Genomic DNA, 23,133 nt, shown 5'->3' on the forward strand with positions numbered 1-23,133 from the left:
AAGAGGTTTCTTAAATTACTGGAGGAATAAATTAGCTCTTATAACATCGTTTGAAACTTCAATTGCATTCTGTAGCAACCCACAAATCCCCATGTGTATATAGAATCCTGCTCCACAAACCATTGTTTCCTTCTTGCTGCTGAAAAATAGCTTAAATAAAATCCTAAGAGCTGAATGCTGAATATAAGTGTGCATTTCATCGCTTTCATAGCTTTTCTCTAACACTCCTTCTAGTTTTTTAATCAAGAATTCAGCCATTGCTTCCATCAAATTTGCATTCGAGAGGCTTGCGTATTAGACAAAGTGCATTCATGTGTGTCTGACAGCAAGCCCTCTGCATCTTGGAGATAAAGAACCTAAAGCAGATTCAGGCTTTATTCTGCAGTGCCAGGTACATGTTAGAACCACAGCATTTGTAATCTGTTTCTCACAAAGCAGCACAAGATCAGTTTGATGGCTGCTGTCAGCCAACAGGAGGTAGAAGAGGCGAAGCCCTCTGGCAAGGCACTATCTGGTGTCTGCACAATAGTAGGGAGACAATTCACGGCTGCAGGGAAAACCTGATTTGTACTTGTACAATACACAATACATGCCTGCTCCTGGAAGCATATAGGCTAGAGTTTTAAAACGAAGGAGATAAAGTATATCAAAGAGTGCATATGGTAACAATAAGGTCAAAAGCATATATCTATATTTTTATATACATATATATTCCTGTGGCAGTGTGTGCATGAGCCAAAAATGCTCAGAATTCTGTAGGCTTGTTGAAAATAACCCTTTTTATGATCCTGTCCTGTATGCTCAGCAGTCAGTGGTGGGAGATCGTATACACAGTCATTTCTGCAGGCCATTTAGGAATGAGATACTAGAAATAACACTCCTTTTCTTGCATTTTTTGCCAGTCACTTGTAGAAGGGGTGTGCAGGAATTCCCACCTCTGCTATTTGACTTCTTGTGCAGCCCCAGGCAAGTGATGTCCCCATTTCTCTGTCTATTCATGTCCCTCTTGCACATACAGACCCTAAACTTCTGAGAGGGTACTGTGCCACATCCCTGACATTTTTCCAAGCCTTCCTGAAATCAAGATAATAATTCTATCAGTTCAAGGGCCAGGAAAGGAAAACAGACTTCCAGCAGTTCACACACAGCTTTATGGTTCTGTCACGACCCTCAGTCGAGCACTGATTGGGAGAAGATAGATGACCACAGTCAAGACCTATATGGCAACTCTCTCCAGGGATATAGTGGAAGCTGTGCCCAGGCAGAGGCTGAACAAACGATCTGGGGAGTTTTCTCGATTTCAGATCACTGCTTTGGGAGAACATTGTCTGACAAGCTCCAAAGCCCCTTTACTCTCAGTTTCCTCAAAGATAAATTAGATTAGATATTAGGAAGAAATTCTTCCTTGTGAGGGTGCTGAGGTGCTGGCACAGGGTGTCCAGAGAAGCTGTGGCTGCCCCATCCCTGGCAGTGTTCAAGGCCAGGTTGGACACAGGGGCTTGGAGCAACCTGCTCTAGTGGAAGGTGTCCCTGCCATGGCAGGGGTTGGAACTGGATGAGCTTTAAGGTCCCTTCCAACCCAAAACATTCCATGATTCTATGATATTATTCTATGAAATTATACTGAAGTTGAGTTCTGTCCTTCTCTTAGAGCATTTTCAACATGAAATTATGGGCTGCTTTTTCCAAGGAGATGCACACAGTATTTTACAACACAGGCAAAGTGAACTGATTTATCCTGAGTTTTGTTAGTTGTGGATTTTTCTACTAAAAGGCACTGGATGGTGGAATTAGGTCCCACAGATACGATGAGCTTGTCTAGATTTTCCAAGGCACAGTAAATGCATTTGCTCTGAGCCTCAAGGTGGACACCTATTGCTGCGAGAGCCAGTGCTACTGCCCGAGACACTTCTCAGCTGTGCAAAGCAACCTGACTGTGCGGGCTCTCTGCTTGGCACTTCTTCCTCTGTCTCATAAATCTCCTCAAACAACTTAATGGTGTATTTTCACAAAGCAGTCAGGGAAGTTTCTCCTCTTTTTTATCTACTCTCTAGGAGTGGCTCAAGAATCTGGAGATTTAGTGTTATGGATTCTCCTACAAAGAGCAGTGTCAGACTTTCTGTTTGCTACGCAGGCAGCCACAACCACCACAGATCCTCACAGATCTAAGTCTTGAGATTTTTCCAATTCATAGCTATGTAAAAAAGCAGTAATAGTGGCAAATACCTTCTTGTGACCTGCAGGCAGTAAGAGTCTCCCTGATCATAATGTGGTGCCAGTGATCTCCTCTGTCTGTGTCTCTCCAGTAGCGTGTCTACACTTTTGGCCAATTTCTGGTTTTTGAAAGGAAAGAGGGTAAAAAACCAAAGACCAAACAAACAACATCACTCTCAGAATGTATCTGACTAGGCCACAGGGGTGTTTTTTTCCCTATGGTCCTAGTAGCAACAGCCCTCCGATAGGAGGTTTGAATATAATCATTGTCTGACAACAGAGGCGTAAATACCCTGGGCACACTGAGGGCAATGCATGAAGCCATGCACTGGTTAGGGAGAAATTACAAGGTCATAGAATTGAACTGAAAACTTCTATTTATTGTATGCTATCTATTCTAGTCTATTTATTCTATTATTTGTACTCCACTCTACTCTGCTGTACTTTGCTCTACTCTTCTCTACTCTACTTTACTGTATGGGGTGCCTATACAATGCCAGGCAAGAAAGGACAATCATATCCATCTTTCACTCTGCAGTCCATTCTCTTCTGCACGGGCCATATAATTTATCCCCCAAAATATTGAAGCATGTTAAAAAATACATCTGTGGACAGCAACACAAATGGCAGGAGAAGCTGGATAGCATCCCTCACTCAAAGCAGACCAGAGCTTCACAGCGGGTCTCAAGTGTGGGAGCACAGTGTTGATCTGAAGATGGAACTGAACCATTCTTTTGCAGGGTAAAAGCCACTGGGTTTTTATAAGAGAATGGTAGTAGTGATCTTAAGGTCCTTTCCAACCCTAACTATTCTATGATTCCATTCAAGGCCAGGTTGGACAGAGCCTTGGGTGGCATGGTTTAGTGTGAGGTGTCCCTGCCCATGGCAGTGGGGTTGGAACTGGATGATCTTAAGGTCCTTTCCAACCCAAGCCATTCTATGATTCTATGATGGTGTCACCATTTTAAAGAATGAAAGATGTAATTTCTTTGAAAAAATGGATACAGGGACCTGCCTTCTTCAGTGAATAGAATATATAGATTATAATATATAAAAGATATATGTAATGTACATAATATATACTATATATATAGTATATACATAATATACACAGTATACAGCATCTTCCACCAGGTTTCTTAGGCCAGGCTCCAAGGAGACTTTAAAGCAGCCTTCTGGGACCTAAAGGGGCCAACAAGAAAGCTGGAGAGGGGCTTTGGACAAGGGCCTGTAGGGACAGGCCAAGGGGAATGGCTTTAACCTGCCAGAGGGGAGACTGAGATGAGCTCTTAGGCAGAAGCTCTTCCCTGTGAGGGTGCTGAGGCGCTGGCACAGGGTGCCCAGAGAAGCTGTGGCTGCCCCATCCCTGGCAGTGTTCAAGGCCAGGTTGGACACAGGGGCTTGGAACAACCTGCCCTAGTGGAAGGTGTCCTTGCCTGTGGCAGGGGTTGGAGCTGGAGGAGCTTTAAGGTCCCTTCCAACCCAAACCACTCTGTGACTCTGTACTGTGTATACAGATTTCATGTACAGGGGACCAGGCGGGGTGAGGGCCTCCCTCAGGCCCCGCGATGGCGGGAGGCGAAGCCCCGGCCTGGCAGACCCCACTCCCCTCACGCCACTGCCTCTGTGTCCCCTATGGGCCCACTGCCCCCGGCGGAGGCGGGGCCGGGGCCGGACGAACCCCCCCTGCCCTCCCCTCAGCCACCGCCTGAGCCTTAACAGGTAACGGCGAAGGCGCCGCGGGATCGAGCCAGGATCTGCTTCCGAGGTTTCCTTTCGCTTCGGCGGGGACCGCCGCGCCGTGAGGGGCCGGGCCGGGCACACCTGGGCTGGGATCGGCCGGGCCCGCCCCGCTGGGCTCTGCTCCCGCCGTCTCCGCCCTTAGGCGCAGCAGCCCCGGCAGGAGGATGGTGCCGGTGTGCGGCGGGGCTGGCGGCCTCCTGCTGCGGATGGCGGGGGCCGGCCGGAGCCCGCTTCTCCTCAGCGTGGCCCGGGGCTGGAGCTGCCGGGCCGGGGAGGACGCGGCCGCCCGCGGCAAGGCCGTGTCCGTGAGGAAGCGGGGGTACGACATCACCAGGAATCCGCACCTCAACAAGGTCGGTGCCGCGGGGGTTGCTTGGGGAAGGGGCTTGTTGGAGCGGGTGGAAGGTGCTTGGTGTGATGGGTTGCAGGTATCCTGCGTTGGAAGCGTTGTGGCAGTGTTGCCTGTGCCCATCCGCAGTGTGCAGCCGGCAGGTAGGGGTGAATGTGGTGCGGAGTGATGGTGGGTTGATCTGAGCAGAGCATGGGGTGAGTGTTAGAGGTTCAGCACCAGTGGCCTCCTTTGGAGCTGTCTGCGGCTGCTGCTGTGGTGGCACTGGGAGAGCCTGTGTAGGACCTGCAGCCATTTGGCTGGAATGAGGAAAAACCGGGGAGGAGAAAGCGTGGATTCTCCTAAAACCCAAAACCTGGGGTATTTTGATGTATGTTGTATTGCACGTTGCAGCTTAGGAACTGGTTGTTTAGACCTTGGTGGGGTTGTCCTTGGTTTGACTCCTCCTTTCATAGCAGAACCAAAGCAGTGTGTTTTGCCAGGCTGAAGAAGTGTTTGTGCTCAATGCTGCAGAAATGTCAATGTCATTTAGAACCAAAGAAAAAGCAGCGTGTTTTAGGAGAAAGGTTTTCAACCATTTACAATGAGACCCTGAAGCTTCGAGCTAGGAACGACTAGGGCTCTCCGCTTCCCAGCAGGAGAAAGGTCGGTTGCCATTTATCAAATAGGTCACTCTTTACATCAGTAGATATCACACGTATGTTTGTGAGCAACGCATGGTTGATTTTAAGATCTTAATTTTATGATGAATTGTATGAATTGATAATTGTAAGTAAAGTGATTCTTTCTGTCTCTCTGTGTAAAGAGACCTGGACCCCTGTCTCTGGGCCACGGCTGCTGTTGAGCAGCAAAAGCAAGACGGCTTAGATAGCATGTAGGGATGAGAACGCACTGGGACTCATGATGTGCTACCTATTCTACACAAACAATTACCATCCTTTGTGTAGCTGGATGAGTGCCTTTCTTAGCCCAGAAAAGGAGCACACATAATTTTATGTATGTTTGATAAATAGCCCTACACTACTCTTTACATAATTTGAAAGGGAAAAATAACCTGGATGCAAATTTTGGGATCAGATATGTCGGATTCAAGATTATTTGGTTCCTGTTTCTTGTATTCATGTTGCTGGAAATCACTACAAATACCCTAATTACTTTAAAAATAAGTGTTAAACATGATATTCATAGCTAATGGGCTGCCCCATCCCTGGCAGTTTTCAGGGCCAGGTTGGATGAGGCTTGGAGCAACCTGGTCTATGGAAGGTGTCCCTGCCGATGGCAGAGGGTTGGAACTTGATGATCTTAAGGTCCCTTCCAACCCAAACCATTCTGTGATTCTATTCAGCTTCTCCTTGGTATGTACTTACATGGCTCCTTCTGAACTGAAGAGTCTTTGGATGACAGCTTTCACTTTGTGTAGCAAGCTGCACGCGGGGCTGCATCTGCCAGTACCATTTCAGCATCCATAGAGGTGAACCCCTACAGACCACACAATGACACAGGGTGTTCCTGAGCATGTAACAATTCTGTAGGCAGTATGTTTTGAATCGTTATACAGTGCATGTCTGTAAGACTGAAGAGAAGAGGATTTGCCAGCAGTCTCATAAGCAACAATAGTTCATCAGCATTAAGTGGTTTTAATGGCTTTTTCTTCAGCATCTGGCTTGTTCTCTTGGGTGTTCAATCATAGTTACAAAGAGTGACACAGCTGATGTTTCCAGTAGTCTTACATGTATCAGTTCAAACTGAAAATATTAATACTTGGATCTTTGCTCAGTGTAATTCAATAATAACACAAAACCAGTTGAATCTCTCATGTGTTTTAAATTGATCTGGCTACCACAGAAGTAGATTTTGAATGTCCTGTTTGATGGTTTTCAGAGTTGAGGCTTTTCTAAATTTTTTTCCCCTTCCAGTGAAATAAACTGGTTTTCTTTAAGTCTAAATGGATTTCTGTCCATGTGGAGAGAAGGGAACAAATCTGTTTCTGTTGGAGGTAAAATGTATTCTAGTGTGCCGTGTTTAACTGGCCATGAGAAATCTCCCAGCTAGTCTTGCCTGGGTGTTTCCTGTGTATGTTGCTATGTTCCTCTGTCAGTATGGATCTTACACTCAGTGATAAAGGCATCTACAGCACATCCAAGTGAGAACAGAAACAGCTATCATTATTGGTAAGAGATAAGGACTGGCTATTTATGCACCTAGGGAACTAGTAAATGCTCAGGCCCTCTTACCAAACTCCTGTAAACAGCCTGTAAACAGGCTCTGTTGCTTTTAGCAGTTCATTGTAGTACCTAAAGACTTAACTGTGTTCAACTGAAATGGGATGTTTCAGACAGTTCATACGTCAGCATATGATTGGTAGTCCTTTGGTCTTCTGTGCTGCAGCCGTTTAAGTCACAATTGGGGATCTCAGAAGGTTTTCAGCTGTGTATTCTCATCACATAGCAATTACTGTTTACTCCCTTGGTAGCTAAATGTGGTCCTGAGGTCATTGCTGTTTTTCTGCAGTGGATCCTGCTGTAAGTCTTCATCTGGTTGAAGGCAGGGGATATTTCTCACATCTCTCCAAGAACCTCTGAAAGAAGTGAGGCTTTGGGCAGCAAGCGTTTTGCTGCTTTATTCAATGCACTGGCTGTTTTATAGCTTGTGGGTGAAGTTTGAAGTGTCAGTCTAAAGCTATGAAGTGTGTGGTATTTATTCAATGAAGATGACTATGTCCTTCCAACAGAACCACAGGCAGATTCACTGTCTGAGGTTATTGATCCAAGTCTTTGCTTGCTTACTAGGTTGAAGATGCTTTGAAGAAGCAGGCTCTGAAATCAATGATGCTAGGTCCTCTAAAATATCCTAAATATGGATAAAAGCAGGCTGTCCTCTGAGAAGCTCTTCTGTTTTCCAGGTCTGCCTGAGCAGAAAGAAAGAAATGAAAAGCTGGTGATGGGTGTATGAGATTTGCAGTCATTTCTCTCCTCTGGTCATTGTTTACTATGTGAAGCTGGCTGCGTTTTCTGATTTGAATTCCTAAATATTGGTCAAGGGTGTCAACACTACATAAAGCAGGGATTATAAATGAGATTGTGCTAATCAGAATGATTTGGGTTGAAAAGGACTTCCAACCATATCCTGGGCTGCATCAAAAGGACCAGCAGGTCGAAGGAGGTGATCCTGCACCTCTACTCTGCTCTTGGGAGACCTCACTTGGAGTATTGTGTGCAGTTCTGGTGTCCTCAACATAAAAAGGATATGGAACTGTTGGAACAAGTCCAGAGGAGGGCCACGAGGATGATCAAGGGACTGGAGCACCTCCCCTGTGAAGATAGGCTGAGAAAGTTGGGGCTGTTCAGCCTGGAGAAAAGCAGCTGTGTGGAGACCTCATAGCAGCCTTCCAGTATCTGAAGGGGGCTAGTAAGGATGCCAGAGAGGCAACATGGTCTAGAGTGAGGTGTCCCTGCCTATGACAAGGGGTTAGAACTATATGAGCTTAAGGTTTTTTCCAACCTGAGCCATTCTATGATTCTTGGGTGCCCAAGGCTCTGTCCGGCCTGGCCTTGCACACTTCCAGGGCTGGAGCATTTACCACTTCTTTGGGCAACCTGTTCCAGAGCCTCACAACCTTCACAGTAAAGAACTTCTTCCTTATACCTAATCTAAATCTCCCCTGTTTCAGTTTGAACGCCTCACCCTTTGTCCTATTGCTACTGTCCCTGATGAAGAATATCCCTGATGAAAGTATCCCACATCCAGTCCTTAAATTATTTGTCCAGTCTATGCATTGCATCCTGTCTGTGTTTTAGCAGTCACACACTGAGCTGAACAGTTCCTAGTTTGGTCACACACCTGTAGGGACTCTAAAATCTTGTCCAAAACTGACTCTGATTTAGCTCATGACACCTGATTACAGTGTTCAGTTGGAAGGTTCATGGTGCTTCAAGCTTTTTGTTGGAAGTCCTGTTTTGGGGATAAATCATGCCTCCTTGGAGATGTGCCATCACAAACAGATGCAGAGCTGGAGGTTACAGTTTGTTGTCGTAGAATCGTAGAGTAGTTATGCAGCAGGATATTGCTGTATTTGAAGGGTTGAGTTAACGTGCTGAATTGTTCTGCAAAGTGCAGTGCAGGGGTCAGAATTTGGGGTCTTCAATGTACATCTGGATAATACTGTGTACTGTTGATGTCTGTGCCTGCTCTCCGTTGCTTTTTATGGGATATGTCATAATGAATTGCAAAGAAACCCACCACAGAAAACCCTAACAAACCCAAAATTACCAGTCTGGAACTGTAAAGAGCCTTTGAAGAATTGTTACAGGGTTTGGAGTGTGCTGCTGTGCACATGATTAAAATGCAGAAAGTTTGTTTGCCCTTTAGCTTTGCAGGGATCAGAATTGTGCTACCTGAGGTTTCTTTGCACTGTGTCAGTAATTTACCACTGCAGCTGAGAATGATACCATTGCACACAGCTACCCTCAGTAACTGTGATGAAATAGAACTAAAATTAGCTGCCTTTGTGAAACTATTGCATTTAAAATCAGTGAAGAGCACCAGAACAGTGTGTCTGAATGACAGCTGGCAAGATCAAATCAAGGCAGTATTCTGTTTTCAGGTTAGTAAATCTCTCAGAAATCCATATTCTTACAACTGGAGTTTGGGGTTGGCCAGCTTTAGGTCTGGGTAGACAGAAGACTACTGAGGTAAGCAGAGGGCTTAAAGTGGCTATGTGACTCCCAGCATTTAACTTACAATGTCTTTATGTTTTGCAAAGTAGGAGTATGAGGTGGGCTGAGTTTGGAGGTTCCCCTCTTATTTTCCAAAAGCCCATTTCAGCAAGTTGTAGTGTACAAGTTCACTTAAAAAGGTAATGAATAAACTCCCCTGAGGGTTTTTATAAACACTAAAGCCACATGTGGGTGATAAAGTCCTCAAACTGCAAATGCTGAAGGGATGGGAGTGTGCAGGGAAAGAGTATCCTATTTACCCACCTTATGTATTCATCCTAAGGTTTATGGCTGCTGCTGGAGACAGGATGCTCGTGTAGATGAACTGACCTGACAGGACTCTCGAGTTTCTAGGGATATCAAACAAGACACTTCTATGGGCAAACCCTGCAGCACATGGGCTGCTGCAGGCCCAAGCCAAACCACAGCTTGAGACAGAAGGCAAGCTCCTCATCTTTCCAACCCAAACCATTCTGTGACTCTGTGATGCTATGAAAACGTGTTTCAATGCTCCTCCCACTGCTGCTCATCCAGTTCCAATCCCCTGCCACCAGCAGGGACACCTTCCACTAGAGCAGGTTGTTCCAAGCCCTTCCAACCTGGCCTTGAACACTGCCAGGGATGGGGCAGCCACAGCTTCTCTGGGCACCCTGTGCCAGCACCTCAGCACCCTCACAGGGAAGAGCTTCTGCCTAAGGGCTCATCTTAACCTCCCCTCTGTCAGGTCAAAGCCATTTCTGCTTGTCCTGTCCCTACAGACCTTTGTCCAAAGCCCCTCTCCAGGTTCCTTGTATCCCCTTTAGGCACTGGAGCTGCTCTGAGGTCTCCTCTTAAGGAGCCTTCTCAGCCTGGCTCCAGAGCGGGGCAGCTCTAGCCCTCGTAGCATCTTCACGGACTCCTCTGGATTGGAAGGGTGTCTGTAGCGGCGAAAGGGAGAGGGTGCTGATGCAGACCCTGTCTCTGTGCTGTAATAACCCCATAGTACATTGGTCCTTGTTCTGTGTTCTGCCTTTAGGCCTTGTAGATGCACAGAGAGGTCTTGGAAGTATCTGTTGGGCAGCTTTTAGAAGTGCTGAGTTTATGCTTGCAGTCACTGTGAGATATTAATAAAAATAAATAGTGTTTGGACCAAAATGCTTGTTTCTGTTGTCTGAGCAGTTTATGTTGTAACAATACCTTTAAAATTGCCTGTAACTTGTGGAAATTCATCAGTTTGGCAGCTGCCTCTGTTGCTTTCTTTTTATCATGCCCTTTCTTTTAGAGGAGTCTTAATCCTTACACCAGGCATGCTTTGGTAGGGCAGAGCTAAGAGTGAATGTAGCTTTTGTTTCGTAGGGTAGACTAAGTTGTTTTTGGCATTTAAGTTGCACTTAAGTAACATAAATTGTTTGATAAACAGCATGAAAACTGATATTGCTGTGGTTAGAATGGAGCTAGGGCTGAATGTGACAGCTTATTCAGCATTCTTATTCATTGCATCTAGTGTGGCAAACAACTAGCTGATTACTTTGGAAGCACTGTAGATGACAGTGGGAATAGTGATCATGTTACATGTGAGGCTGGTCCCAGTCTTCACTGACCTCAGCAGGCTTCAAGCCTTGCCCCACGTAAGTATTGTGACATATGTCATTGATTTTAGAGACTCTATAGTTCTGTAGTTGAGATGAGTCTGGTGCTCCTCAGAATTAGTGATGGTTTAACTGAAGCTGCTGAAAGGCAGTGCTAATTCACAAAATGAAGTGAAGAGCAATAGCTTGTTGTGCAGTTTTGTTATCAGGTGGATTTGCTGTACCATAAGGTACCTACTAGGGATGGGTCTGGCAGCTTTGTAATGCTATGTGGCAGAGTTTGACCCCTGCATTTCTGGTTTTGGTGTGTCAGATCTGGCACTTGCTGAACAAAACTGGCCTTAGAGCAAATTCTGTTTGACCTGACTTTGGATAAAGAGAATGTAAATTGAGTTCCTCTTTAGCTTCTATAGCAGCCAGCTACAGGAGGAGACTTGAGCTACTCTTACTGGCATTCCTTAAGAGCTGAGAAAGGAAAGGTAGGGACTGATGAATAACTACACTCTATTGCTACCCCTTGCTGAAGGGGAGAGTTATGATTGGTTATGATATTTAGGCTCCTCCAAGGCTTTGGGATCATTTTCTTTCTCTGTCTTGCTGTAAGTGATGCAGATTTACCCTCCTGCCCCACAACTTGCCTGGCTGATGGGAGGTACTGTGCAAACATCTGCTTTTGGCAGCTCTCTTGTGGTATCAATGTTCTACTTATTCCTCCATTCAAAGAGTATCACTGCTGGTGCGTGCCCCTGTGCAGACAGCACCTAGGCTCTTCTAGCACTGAGCCCATGCCGTTAGGCCCTGAAATCTGATTTTGGAGCTGCCACTGCATGTTCCTGCAGCAGCTGAACACTGGGTGCTGTCCTGCATGGGAGAAGCCTTGCCTGTATCCGTCTCTGAGTAAATGCCATGCAGGAGATTGTCCTGGCTTGTTGTTGGTTGGTTTTTAGCAACGAATCGGGAAGCTAAGAAGCAAATGGTTATTTTGATTATCCTTGGGCTTCTGGATCCAGAAATATTCTTATGCTGGCAAAGCCTAGGAGACAAGTCAGACTGAAAACACAAAGGTTTTCCTTTATATCTTCCTTTTCCTGTGACTGTCACTTATTTTTTCTGTCTTTTCCTCCCTGCTACCAAACCTTGAACAGCCTATTATAGCTTTTACCCAAGTGGATTCTTGTGGGACAGACTGAGCTTCAGTGCTGTTGTGAGCAGGTCAGACAGGCCTCGATGCTTGGGGGAGAATAAACACTGTGCTGTAGTTCAATTCCCTTGTTCAGTAGAAGGCTTAGCACAACAGCAAACTTGACTACTTTCAGCTTCTAATGAGCTCTGGTAGAGATAATGAGCGTGGTTTTGATTTTTAAGCTCCTCTTTGAGGCCCAGGGCTGACACTTGCTATCTGGCTCCCCAAACAACGTGGCATTTTGATAAACGACTTCTGCATTGTCAGCCTAATACAATATCTTCCTTATAAAAATGTTTTAAATGGCAGAGCTTTTTATAGTTCTGCAGCTGCCAAACACGAAACTCGGACATAAACTGAACAGACTGACAAAGAAAATAACACCGGCACAGACGTTTGCTGCATATCAGCATTATCTGCTTAACTTCATTTTGCAGCTCTGTTGCACATAGATCCTTCTTCAGCACATGGAACGATGGAACTGAAACAGATTTTCAGTGTATTTCTGTATTGTATATAAAAAAGATCAGCTCCACGTTTTACGGGATGGTTTTTTTCTGTGTCTAACTTCTAAAGTGATGTCTGTTTTGTAGTACGTCCATATGGACTAGCTCTGTTCAGCCTCATAAAACATGTAGTTAAGGCTTGACTGTGTTTCTCAACATAGGAAGGAATTAGTTATTTCAAACCCAGCAGTGCTGCGTTCTTCTGCACAAGACATCTTGAACTTTAACTCTTTGGCTTGGCTCATGGATTTGTCACTTTGCCTAGTGGTTAAATTTATGGTGGAAACCATTAAACTCTGTTTAATCTTCATGTGAAGGGCTTGATGTTAAAGCTGCAGGTAATTTTAGCTGTGATTAGCTGCAAATGAGAGAATGGATTATACATGCCAAATCCTGTCATTTTTGGAAATGTTCAGGTTATTAAGTTTGTCAAGATGGTCTAAGCATGTAAAGCAGAGCAGGGGCTAGAGGAAGAGAGAAGTGTTTTATTAGGCCAGGGGAAATAGAAGTAAACCCAGAGACTTTAATGTTCACAGCCCTTCTTGCAACTCAGTGTTTTTATATCCCCAACTAGATCAGTTGATCCAAGCAACAAAAAAACCCACCGAAAGCCTGAACCTTTCCCTGCTAGCCATTGCCCACCTCGCAGGGAATTAGATGCCTTCGTGTTGCCATTTGTGTTTGTAGCTAATTGCTGGGATAAAACAACTGTGCCCATAAATCAGATCTCTTGATTACAGTTATTGGAAGGACAAGGCCCTTCTATCTCCTGATACTGTATCAAGGTTTCTAAATCTAGCAATAAAATGAGCCAAGTAATAAATAATACTTGCTGAAGTGCTAAGTCTGTGGAATAATGGGAAAACAGGTCCTTCCCAACCCTGACCATTCAATTTTTCTATGATTCTATGATTAGTGCATTAGTGCTAAACTTGGTAGTTTAGCAGCTCAGATGGTTTCTGGGTGAGAGACACAGTTTGCACAACAGGATTAGGCTAAGAAAGTGGGGGCTGTTCAGCCTGGAGAAGAGAACCTGCGTGGAGACCCCAGAGCAGCCTTCCAGTATCTGAAGGGGGGCTATAAAGATGCTGGGGAGGGACTCTTCATTAGGGACTGTAGTGATAGGACAAGGGGTGATGGGTTCAAACCTAAGCAGGGGAAGTTCAGGTTAGATATAAGGAAGAAATTCTTTACTGTAAGGGTGCTGAGACACTGGAATGGGTTGCCCAGGGAAGTGGTAAATGCTCCATCCCTGGCAGTGTTCAAGGCCGGGTTGGACAAAGCCTTGGGTGACATGGTCTAATGTGAGGTGTCCCTGCCCATGGCAGGGGTTGGAACTGGATGATCTTAAGGTCTTTCCAATCCAAACCTCTCTACATGTCTGTGATCTCAAAGTATTTGAAGTAATGAGGATGCTGGGAAGAAGAACCGAGAACATGTCTTCCCCCAGTGCCTAGCAGATGTCTTGGCTTGATGGTGTCCAAGTGATGGAAAGCAAGGATAAATGTGACCATGTGCTCCAGGAAGGTGGGTCTACAGAAAGCTCTCCAAGGAGATGTTAATGCTTGTAGTAACACAGAGTCGCTTGTGGTTGGTGTCTGCTACTTTGACATTCACCAGTGAATTTGCTTACACTGGTGTCTTACACACTTTGGGGATGGGGCTTTGAGCAGTGGAAAGTGTCCCTGCCCCTGGCAGGGGGCTGGTACTGGATGAGCTTTTGTTTCTGGACTGAATGGACTGAAGATCCATTCCAACCCAAACCATTCTGTGATTATATGAAACACAAACTTGGTTGATCAGAGGTAAAGAAAATTGGGGTTTTTCCCCTCTCCAGTTTGGAGGATTTTTTGTGCACGTACCCCTGGGACTTGTTTCTCATTGCCCACATGCAACAGATTCCTCTCAGCTTTGGTAAACTGCCCAGGTTGTGATATGCAGCAGTGTTTATTAGAAGGAGACACATGGGACATGCGTTTCCCTCCATGTGCTGATGCCAGCAGCTTTCGCTGGCTTATGTCTAAGGGAAAAAATAATGCCTGTGACAGCACTTAGGTTTCCCTGAGCATTGCTGTTGGGTTTCTGAGGGGCAGAAAAGGCTTAAGCATTGGGAGGCTCTCTGCTGATTTCAGTCAGCTTTGCATCAAGCCTTTTGAGGATTCAGGAATAAGCAATTCCACCATTCGAGATCATTTGATCACAAAAGGATGAGATTAAAGGTAGCAAGATGGTGGAATTTCACATTGTACTCTGTTCATGGGTAGTAATTAAAATGAAAGCATATGTGAAAAATTGCTTAAGCCAGAAATTTCAAAGTAAAAATGGATTATGCCAATATCATCCATTTCAACTGATGGAGAATCCCGTGAAGGCTCCAGCTGCTTCCATAGTTATGTGTTCCAGAAATCAAAAGTGCTTTTTAGTCCCGTCTGTTTTAGCATCATCTGTCCAAGCTCGTTCATCTTCCTTATGAACTTTGGAGCTCAGTGATGCCTTTCCCATGCCAGAAGCTGTCCTCTGGCACGCCGAAGAGCTGGACTTGTGCACAAGAGCTGTTGAAGACAAAGTGGGCGCACTGAGTGAGATACCTTGGAGAGCTTGAAGCTGCTCTGGAGAGTTCTTGTACCTTCATAGAAGTTCCAAAAGTGCCTTTGAATTGTGACCTTCCAGATGTTCTCTGGTCAAGGGTGACTGGGATTATGAAACAAGAATGAATGCATGACTGATGCTTGCTGAAACTGGGCCACCCTCCCTAAAGGCAAGTAATTGTTTGGGGAATTACTATAACTGTAATGTTAACTGTATTTCAAGTTGTAAGATAACAAAGTAATTTCTCACATAAATAGGAGTGATGCAAATGTGCTGGAAAGCAGCAGGAAGAGTCTGGCTGCTGCTGGAGAATAGGTTTGGTTTTGGCCACTTGTAACAAGTTAATTGCGTTTTAAAGATAAGCTTTAATGGATTTGGCAGCAAGAGTGAAACCGTAACCAGATCGTGTTGTTTTGTACCAGTGCCTTTCAGGTTTCCCTGCAAGGTCAGATGTCCTGTTGATGGGCAGCTGGACTGCTTTGCCCGTAGGAATGCAAGTGGTGGAGTTGCAGAATGAGTTTCCCACTGAAGCCAAGTATCAAAATGTCAGAGTCCAGCAGTTTCACTTCCTGTGAAGCTGGAAACCCCTGTAGCCTTCATTAGGGTTTCCTGCAGGGAAGGAGGGATATGAATCTTGCTTGACTCACAGAACAATATTTGCACTGCAGTTTGTAACAGCAAGGAAGAAGTTTTCAATTAGTATATCCTGAGGAACAGCAAATTCAGTGAAGTGGATGCTTTTAATGTTTAATTTTTGACAGAGGATAAATAAAGCAGCTCCCAGGACCTTCAGGGTTCCACAGGGTTGGAGAAGGGAGGAAGAGCAGTGAACGTGGTTACGTATCTATGAGCAAGCAAGGAGCAGCTGAAACCATTCTCAAGTCTTAATGTCATTGCTTGGCATCATCATAATGTAACCTCTGAAGTGTGGTACTGTAGCACTGTATTAGGCATGCTTGTAGGAGGCATGAATTTCAGTCTTGTTCATAAGTCCCTTGGTCAGTTTACCACTGGTTTGAATTTCCTAGTGGTGCAAAAGCTTTCTCAAACTCTAAGCTGGTTGCAATGAGCCCTGATTTGGGGCCCAAACCACATTTGCTTGAAGTCCTGTGAGCCTCTTCCCTTTCGTAGAATCAAAGAATCATAGAATCAAAGAATCATAGAATGGTTTGGGTTGGAAAGGACCTTAAGGTCATCCAGTTCCAACCCCCTGCCACAGGCAGGGATGCCCCAGGTTCATAATAATTTCAGGTTCATAGTAATTTCATTCTATGGGAAATGCTTTCTGTCTCTTAAAAAGAGGCTTCAACCTTAACTTTGAGGCACCATTGCTTTTTCCTATCCAGGCAGAAGAGTGCTGTGAGGAGAGGGAAGGCTCTTGGGCTGAGGAGCCTCTGGGATACGAGAGTTTCCAGATCTGTGGTGTGCACAGTGGTGGGAACATCAATGTCACTGTGCATTGCAGGTATTCCTCATCTCTGTTCTGGGTGAGGTGGACCATTTATCTGGGCATCCAGCATCTGCTTTGCATGTAGTCTGTATGTATGCAGAGGCTGATCATCTTTTGGATGCATTGAGTTTACTGTCTATCTGCAGATCAGCACTGCACATAAGACTGTAGCTTTGAGCTAACTTCTGGACTTTCAGAAATCCTGGGGTGATGACCAAAGTCCTTACCTTTTTCTCCAAGGAAAAAGATCAAGGTGGAAACAGAGGGCATGCCCAAATAGCGAGCAGTCTCATTCTTCAGAGAAAACATCTATATGTTTGGTAATTCACCTGACAAATATGTGGTGATGAAAAAGGGTACTAGAAGTTGTAAAGATACTTTTTTATTGCTCTACAAATAAGAAACATCTCTATTATCTAGAATACACCACTTAGGTTTAAAATCTCCAGCTTGAGCCTGAAGCGGAGACTAAGTTTAGTTTCTCAGTCCAATGAGTTAGACAATGTGGTTAGACACATCATCCCTGGCTGTGGTTGCTGGAGTGTGGCAAAATATAGGAACTATTGAGTTTGAACATCAAGAACTGGGAAAAAAGAAAAGAAAACAATGTGACTGGGAGAAATACTTGTGGTTTATTATTTCATATTCTTAATTCTTGGAGGCCTTCACCATATAATACAATTTTTAAGGCATGTGTCATTCAGCTTCTGGTTCTCTTTAATGAGATTCATTCAAACATTCAAGCTGTCCTACACACTTGCCACATTACAGCTAACAGTTTGGAGCTCCATTGTGTTTCTTACCAAGGGGTTGTGGAAGGCAGTTTCTGAATCACTGATAGACATTCAAGTAAAGATTGGGCAGTCATGGGCATCATGTTGGCATTTTACATCTCACACTTAGTTTTGGAGTGCTCTTTCAAGGCAGGGAAGTAGTCATTCTCACTTCAGTGGGGAGCTGAATTTAACTTGCCCAAGGTAATATGGGACATCTGTGGCTGACCAAGTGCCTGAACACTGGTCTCTCCGAATTAATCCCCTAACCACTCACCCAGCATACCTATTTGCTCTCCTGTCTTATCATAGCATCCTTTGTCTGTTCTGACAATGATCTCAACCACAGCCTATTAGAAATGCGGTATATCAACTGCTATATCCCACAAACTCTGGCATCCTATACATGCCATCAAATAGGTGCTGTTTTATAAAATGAAAAGCATTTTGTGAAATGATTCCAAAAGCTGTGCACAAGAAAGTTTTTTAGTGCTTTTTCCATTAATATGCTTAATCACTTAAATTTCCTGGTGTTATTGTGTACCAGTGCAAACCTTTCCATCACCCTGTGTATATGTTACAGATGCCAATACCTGTAATCTTGAGGTAATTACCTTGTCTACGTTATGAAAGCAATAATTCAAAGGGAGAACCAAAATAGGGTAAATATTTAGGCTTAAAGCTTGTGGGCCAGAGGTCCAGGTGTGATGTGTGGTCCCCCTGTGGCTGCTGCCTCAGCATCTGATTAGATGTGCTTCAATCAATGATTTCTTAGAAACCAAGATCACGGGCCTGACTTTCCTCTCATTTTACTTCATGACACCTTCCAACAAATGTCTAGGACTAGATCCAAAGCAGATTGAATTTGATGGGAAACAAATGAGTAATTACAGCCCTTTGCAGTAAAGTATTCAAACTTGCAGCCTTATTAGTTTCATATTGTTTAAGTGCTTTGCTGAACGAGGGCATAGGGTTTTGATTTAGTATCCCGCTGCTGTAAGACTGAATGTCTTCTGGCCAAAGCCTGTAACTGAGGAGTGGCTTTAAAGGAGCACAGTTGGGCTGTAAGCAAATTGATACACTTCTGCTCTGTATTCGCAGGGAAGAGAAGCAAAAATAAAAGCCAATAATGTATCTGTGTTATTGCGTACCACACAGAAGAAAACCAACTGCAAAAATGAAATGAACTTGCAGGAGGAGGTTCAGACAGCTTATGATATCTCCAGTTGGGATTTCCTTTATTAAGCACAGTCACTTCAGGTGTTAAAACTTCCAAATGAATAAACTTGCTCTCAGCTTCTTTTTCATTGAATCCCTTTCCTCCAGTTTAAAAAAGGAGGAGCAGAAAAGTAGTGGATGAAAGAAAAGTTCTGAAGCAGTGTGGCAGGCCCTTCTATGAGTAGTGGATTTAGATTCAACATTCTTCAATGCTGGTGTAGGAGTTTGACCTGTCCTTCTCATGTACTATGCAGTCACTGAGCAGTTTGATTACAGTATGATTGAATATACACATTAAGGGTGCTTGAAGACAGGGTCTGCCTCCAAGCTGTGGGCAGCAAACCTCTTCTCCTCCCCAAATAGTTGGATGTTACATCTTGGTTCACTTTGTGCAAAAGTACATATTCCAATACATTTGCTATTCTGGTTCACAATTCCTTTGTCCCAACTCCCTTATTCGTAGGTTGGGGAAGTTAGGGGATAAAAAGCAAAGTGTAGCAGTAACAAAGAACATAGTGAGGATTACCCATAAGGTAGAGAAAAAGGGATGAAACCCCACAGCCATGCCAGACTTGGGCTCTTTTCTCCATACCAGGCACCTTTGAAAGAAAAAAGTCTGTATATTTCTTGAAAAGAAAACTGAGATCAGCAGCACTGTGTAAGTGTTTGGGGTTTGATCACACATGTCTTTAGATGTAGTGCTCATAGTCAGCAAGTGGAATCATAGGATCATGTAAGGTTTGGGTTGAAAGGGACCTTAAAGCTCATCCAGTTCCAACCCCCTGCCACAGGTAGGGACACCTTCCACTAGAGCAGCTTGCTCCAAGCCCTGTCCAACCTGGCCTTGAACACTGCCAGGGATGGGGCAGCCACAGCTTCTCTGGGCACCCTGTGCCAGCGCCTCAGCACCCTCACAGGAAAGGACTTCTGCCTAATGTCTCATCTCAGTCTCCCCTCTGTCAGGTTAAAGCTTCTGTGGTGCCTCACCATCCTCGTAGGGAAGAATTTCTTCCTGTCTTCTTGATCCATACGGAAAGACACGGGACAGCAGGGGCAGGATGATGCACAAATTCTGAGATCTGGTGGGAATTCAGTGGGAGAAGAGTTGGTGACTGATATGAATGTGGATGACCAGACCTGTGTGAGCCATACTGTGTGAGCGTGGATTTTCAGTGAGGACAAAAATAAACCCGGGATGTTTGCTTCATGCTGAGTCTCAGCAATGCTGTTCCAACAAAAACATAGTTTAGAAGTTGTTGGCTTTTGGAAAAACCTAATTTTGTTTCCTTTTTAATGTCTTTAAGTTATTCAGGTAACCTCAAGCTTTACAGAACTCCTTGGTTTTGTCTGGGGAGAAAAAGGCTTGGGGAAGCATCAAGGTGACTCCTAGGCAGAAATTTGGCCCGAGACCAGCATAATGGAATAGTGAGGACCTGATTCTATAAACTTACATCTAATAGGAAGCTTATTAAAATGTGCAACTGCAGGGACACCCCTCTGTACTTACCACAATGCTTTAGTCTGAAGTGAGATTTCTGCAGATACAAACACATATCCCCAACCATGTAGGATTGGAGCAACTTTAGTATAATTTGGATACTCATCAAAGTAAAACCTTGCTTGAAATTTGTCTGAAACTGCCTTTCCCCCCCACCCCAAGCAATCACATGCATGTGGCTAGACCTTGATTTTTGGCAGAATCTCCCTCCCTTATTGTGAGTCCTAATTCACCCCTGCTGTTCCCTGAAATGAAAACCTTCTGATTCTCCTGCAGGACGAGGCGTTGCCACTGCCATCTGCAGAACATCAGCATCCACATCATGCTAAAATCACTGACCTATCAGCTTATGATGACTTCTAAAGAATATCCAAAGGCATATCCTTATCTTTATGTTGAACATGGAGGTTGAGACCGAATATGTACTGACGTGTAACCAGTTTATTAGGTGGGCATCAGTTAATTTATGGTGTTTGTTAACAGCCACTAATTCATACTTCAGCGTCTGCATTCTAGTGGTGGACAAATTACATTTATCTACTTTGTATTAAGCAACTATTTTGTGCACTTCTGTATTTTACAATTAAAAACATCTCTGTGAAGCAATAATAGCTTTCAGGTGCTGAGTTCGAGTAGTACATTCTGGATGTATTTGCATAAGTCATCTTTTTTAGAGCTCTCCTTTATTGAATGTTGGATGTAGATTGTGACAAGAAATGCTTGGGAAATGCATTCACAGCTTCAAGCTGCTTTCTGCGGATAATCTGTAACACTTGAGAATAGTGTGAACCATTTGATGCTGTTAATATAACCTTATTTTGAGTGACATACATGTCAGAAAGGGATTTTAATGTAACAGTAAGAGGTTTTTTATCATCAGGAGTTCCAGAGAAGGAGCTGAGAAGCAAAATCTCTGTCCTGTAATAAAATGAAGGGTGATAGCAAAAGTAATTTTGTGTGTTGTCTGTGTCTATATTGTACTTGGGCTGGCTTGGAGGAACACAAGTCCTGGTTCTATCTGTCCATTTATCCTTGTAAGCAGCCCAATGTATGTTTGTGAAAGTAAGAGACCCTTCTGCAGACCCTTTCAGGAAGAATCAAAGCCTGGTTTGGGTTGAAGGGTCCATAAAGCTCATCCAGTTCCAACTCTCTGCCACAGGCAGGGACACCTTCCACTAGAGCAGGTTGCTCCAAGCCCTGTCCCACCTGGCCTTGAGCTCTGCCAGGGATGGGGCAGCCACAGCTTCTCTGGGCACCCTGTGCCAGCGCCTCAGCACCCTCACTGGGAAGAGCTTCTGCTAAGAGCTCATCTCAGTCTCCCCTCTGTCAGGTTAAAGCCATTCCCCTTGTCTCATACTTACAGGCCCTCCAAAGCCCCTTTCCAGGTTTCCTGTAGCCCCTTTAGGCACTGGAGCTGCTCTAAGGTCTCCCCTTCAGGAGCCTTCTCTTCTCCAGGCTGAACCAGCCCAGCTCTCTCAGCTTGGTTCCATCCGATACATCTAGAAACGCTTTAGGAAAACATCTGATTTCGAATTTGAATTGAGGATTTTCCTTTAGAAATATCTCTTTGTCTTCACTATTTTTCCTTCACTCTTTGCTTCAGCAGGCATCAGGGTTTGATGGTTTGATGGTGTTTAAAGAGTTGTTTGTAGCCCTTGTAGGTTATAACGTGTAAGCTCTTGGGGAAATGGTAGGTTAAGCTTTTTGAAGGTGGTTGGAGCTTTCTGTGTGTGGTATCCAGCAAGATTGTAGCATGACCTCTACAATCAAAATCAAATCTGATGTATTACTCAACGTCCAGGTAGTCTGCCAGATCTCAACTGCTTTGTGGTCCCAGCAGCCTTCATTGGACTCTTAATTGATGTCTGCATCCTGCTGACACTCATGTAAAGCACAGCTGATGGGCTGCTTTGCCACGTGAGCTAGTCTCAATGACATAATTAAATGTTGGCATTCCTAATGTGGTTATGGTCTCTTAATACAGGCTTCGCAGCTCGAGGCTGTTCCTGTCTCATGGAACGCTTGAGTCAACACTTTCTGTGAATGGGGCTACTTTAAATGTTGTGTTGCTCTGGATTCCTGCTGATGTAAAAACTCAAGAAACCCCAAATGACGTACATCAGATGTAGGCAGTATCTGTACTAACAAATGAAACATGCCCATGACCATTCTTTGCAACTAAAGCCATTTTCTACTTAGCAACTGGTGTATGAGTCCCCATGCAAACCACGTCTGGATAGAATCATGGAATGGTTTGGGTTGAAGAGACCTTCAGCCAGTTCCAACCCCCTGCCATGGGCAAGGACACCTTCCACTAGAGCAGGTTCCTTCAAGCCCTGTCCAACCTGGTCTTGAGCACTTCCATGGGTAGAAGTAGAGTTTCTTTGGAGCGCAATCTATAATTCTATTCTTAAAATACAATATATGCAAATGCACTTCATATTGCCTTGCTGTTCCTAACGAGGTACCTCAGGTGTGCTGTTTTGTCTCTTTCTGTTCTTTTGGATGTGCAGATTATGAATTACTCCTTGTTTTTATCTTTTCTATGTGGCAGTGTCTTGCTTTGGTACGACTTACAAAGTGGTGGCTGAAAGCTTAGAATATACACAAAAGAAGTGACCCCTTTGAGCATCAGTGCAGCTCCACTTCCGCAGACCTCTGTGCCTGTAAATCCAATGTGGTCTCTATGACAGCTGCTTGCTGGTATTTACACTGGTCCACAGCAGAATTACAGCTAAAGACCTCTTGTGCAACACACAGGGATTTCCCACCCCCGTTTTTAAGGAATTACTTGAGAACTGTATTTCTTGTGGGTTACCTCAACGTTGGTGAATCATGCGGCACTAAGCCCACAGTGACAGCTTGGTGAGGTGGTCTAGAGCAAACAGAAACTTCCAGTATTTGGAGAAGGGCTTGTGACTCTAAAAGTATGTCCACTGTTTCCCCCCTCCCTCCCGACTGCATTGATTGGCATAGCCAATCTCAATGGGAATGATTGACATATGCCAGGAGCTTGTGATTCTGATGCTGAGAATGACCACACACGTGGTTAATCCAGCATGGCAATGCATTTGCTGAGCATTTCCAAATAATGACACAAATAATGTTTCTGTATTAGAGGAGAAAGATGTTTTGGGGTATGTTTTTGCTGACAGATCTCACATTTGTTATACACCAAGAAGAGCCTGCTGTCTCTGTGCTTAGCAAGACCCAGTTCAGAAGCGCTGTCAAGTGTTAGCATGGGCTTTCAGACAGATCTGGCACGGGGATGGGCATCTAACTGAATGACACACTTTTTCTGTGCCATGCTTCGGCACTTCAGAAAGG

The 23,133-nt window shown here is 44.5% G+C and overlaps 1 protein-coding gene across 1 annotated transcript in view; it reads left to right on the top strand.

Annotated features, from left to right (window-relative positions):
* Positions 1–4,121: 4,121 nt before the first annotated feature.
* Positions 4,122–23,133, top strand: part of ME3 (malic enzyme 3) — a gene marked incomplete at both ends in the record, with an annotated part of 115,481 nt that continues 96,469 nt past the window's right edge. The window contains one exon of the mRNA XM_080612943.1: positions 4,122–4,310. Within this exon, the coding sequence (XP_080469069.1) occupies positions 4,122–4,310 (189 nt within the window). The remainder of the gene's footprint in view (positions 4,311–23,133) is intronic.

Source organism: Psittacula echo (genome assembly GCF_963264785.1).
Source record: "Psittacula echo genome assembly, chromosome: 3".
NCBI classification, from domain to species: domain Eukaryota; kingdom Metazoa; phylum Chordata; class Aves; order Psittaciformes; family Psittacidae; genus Psittacula; species Psittacula echo.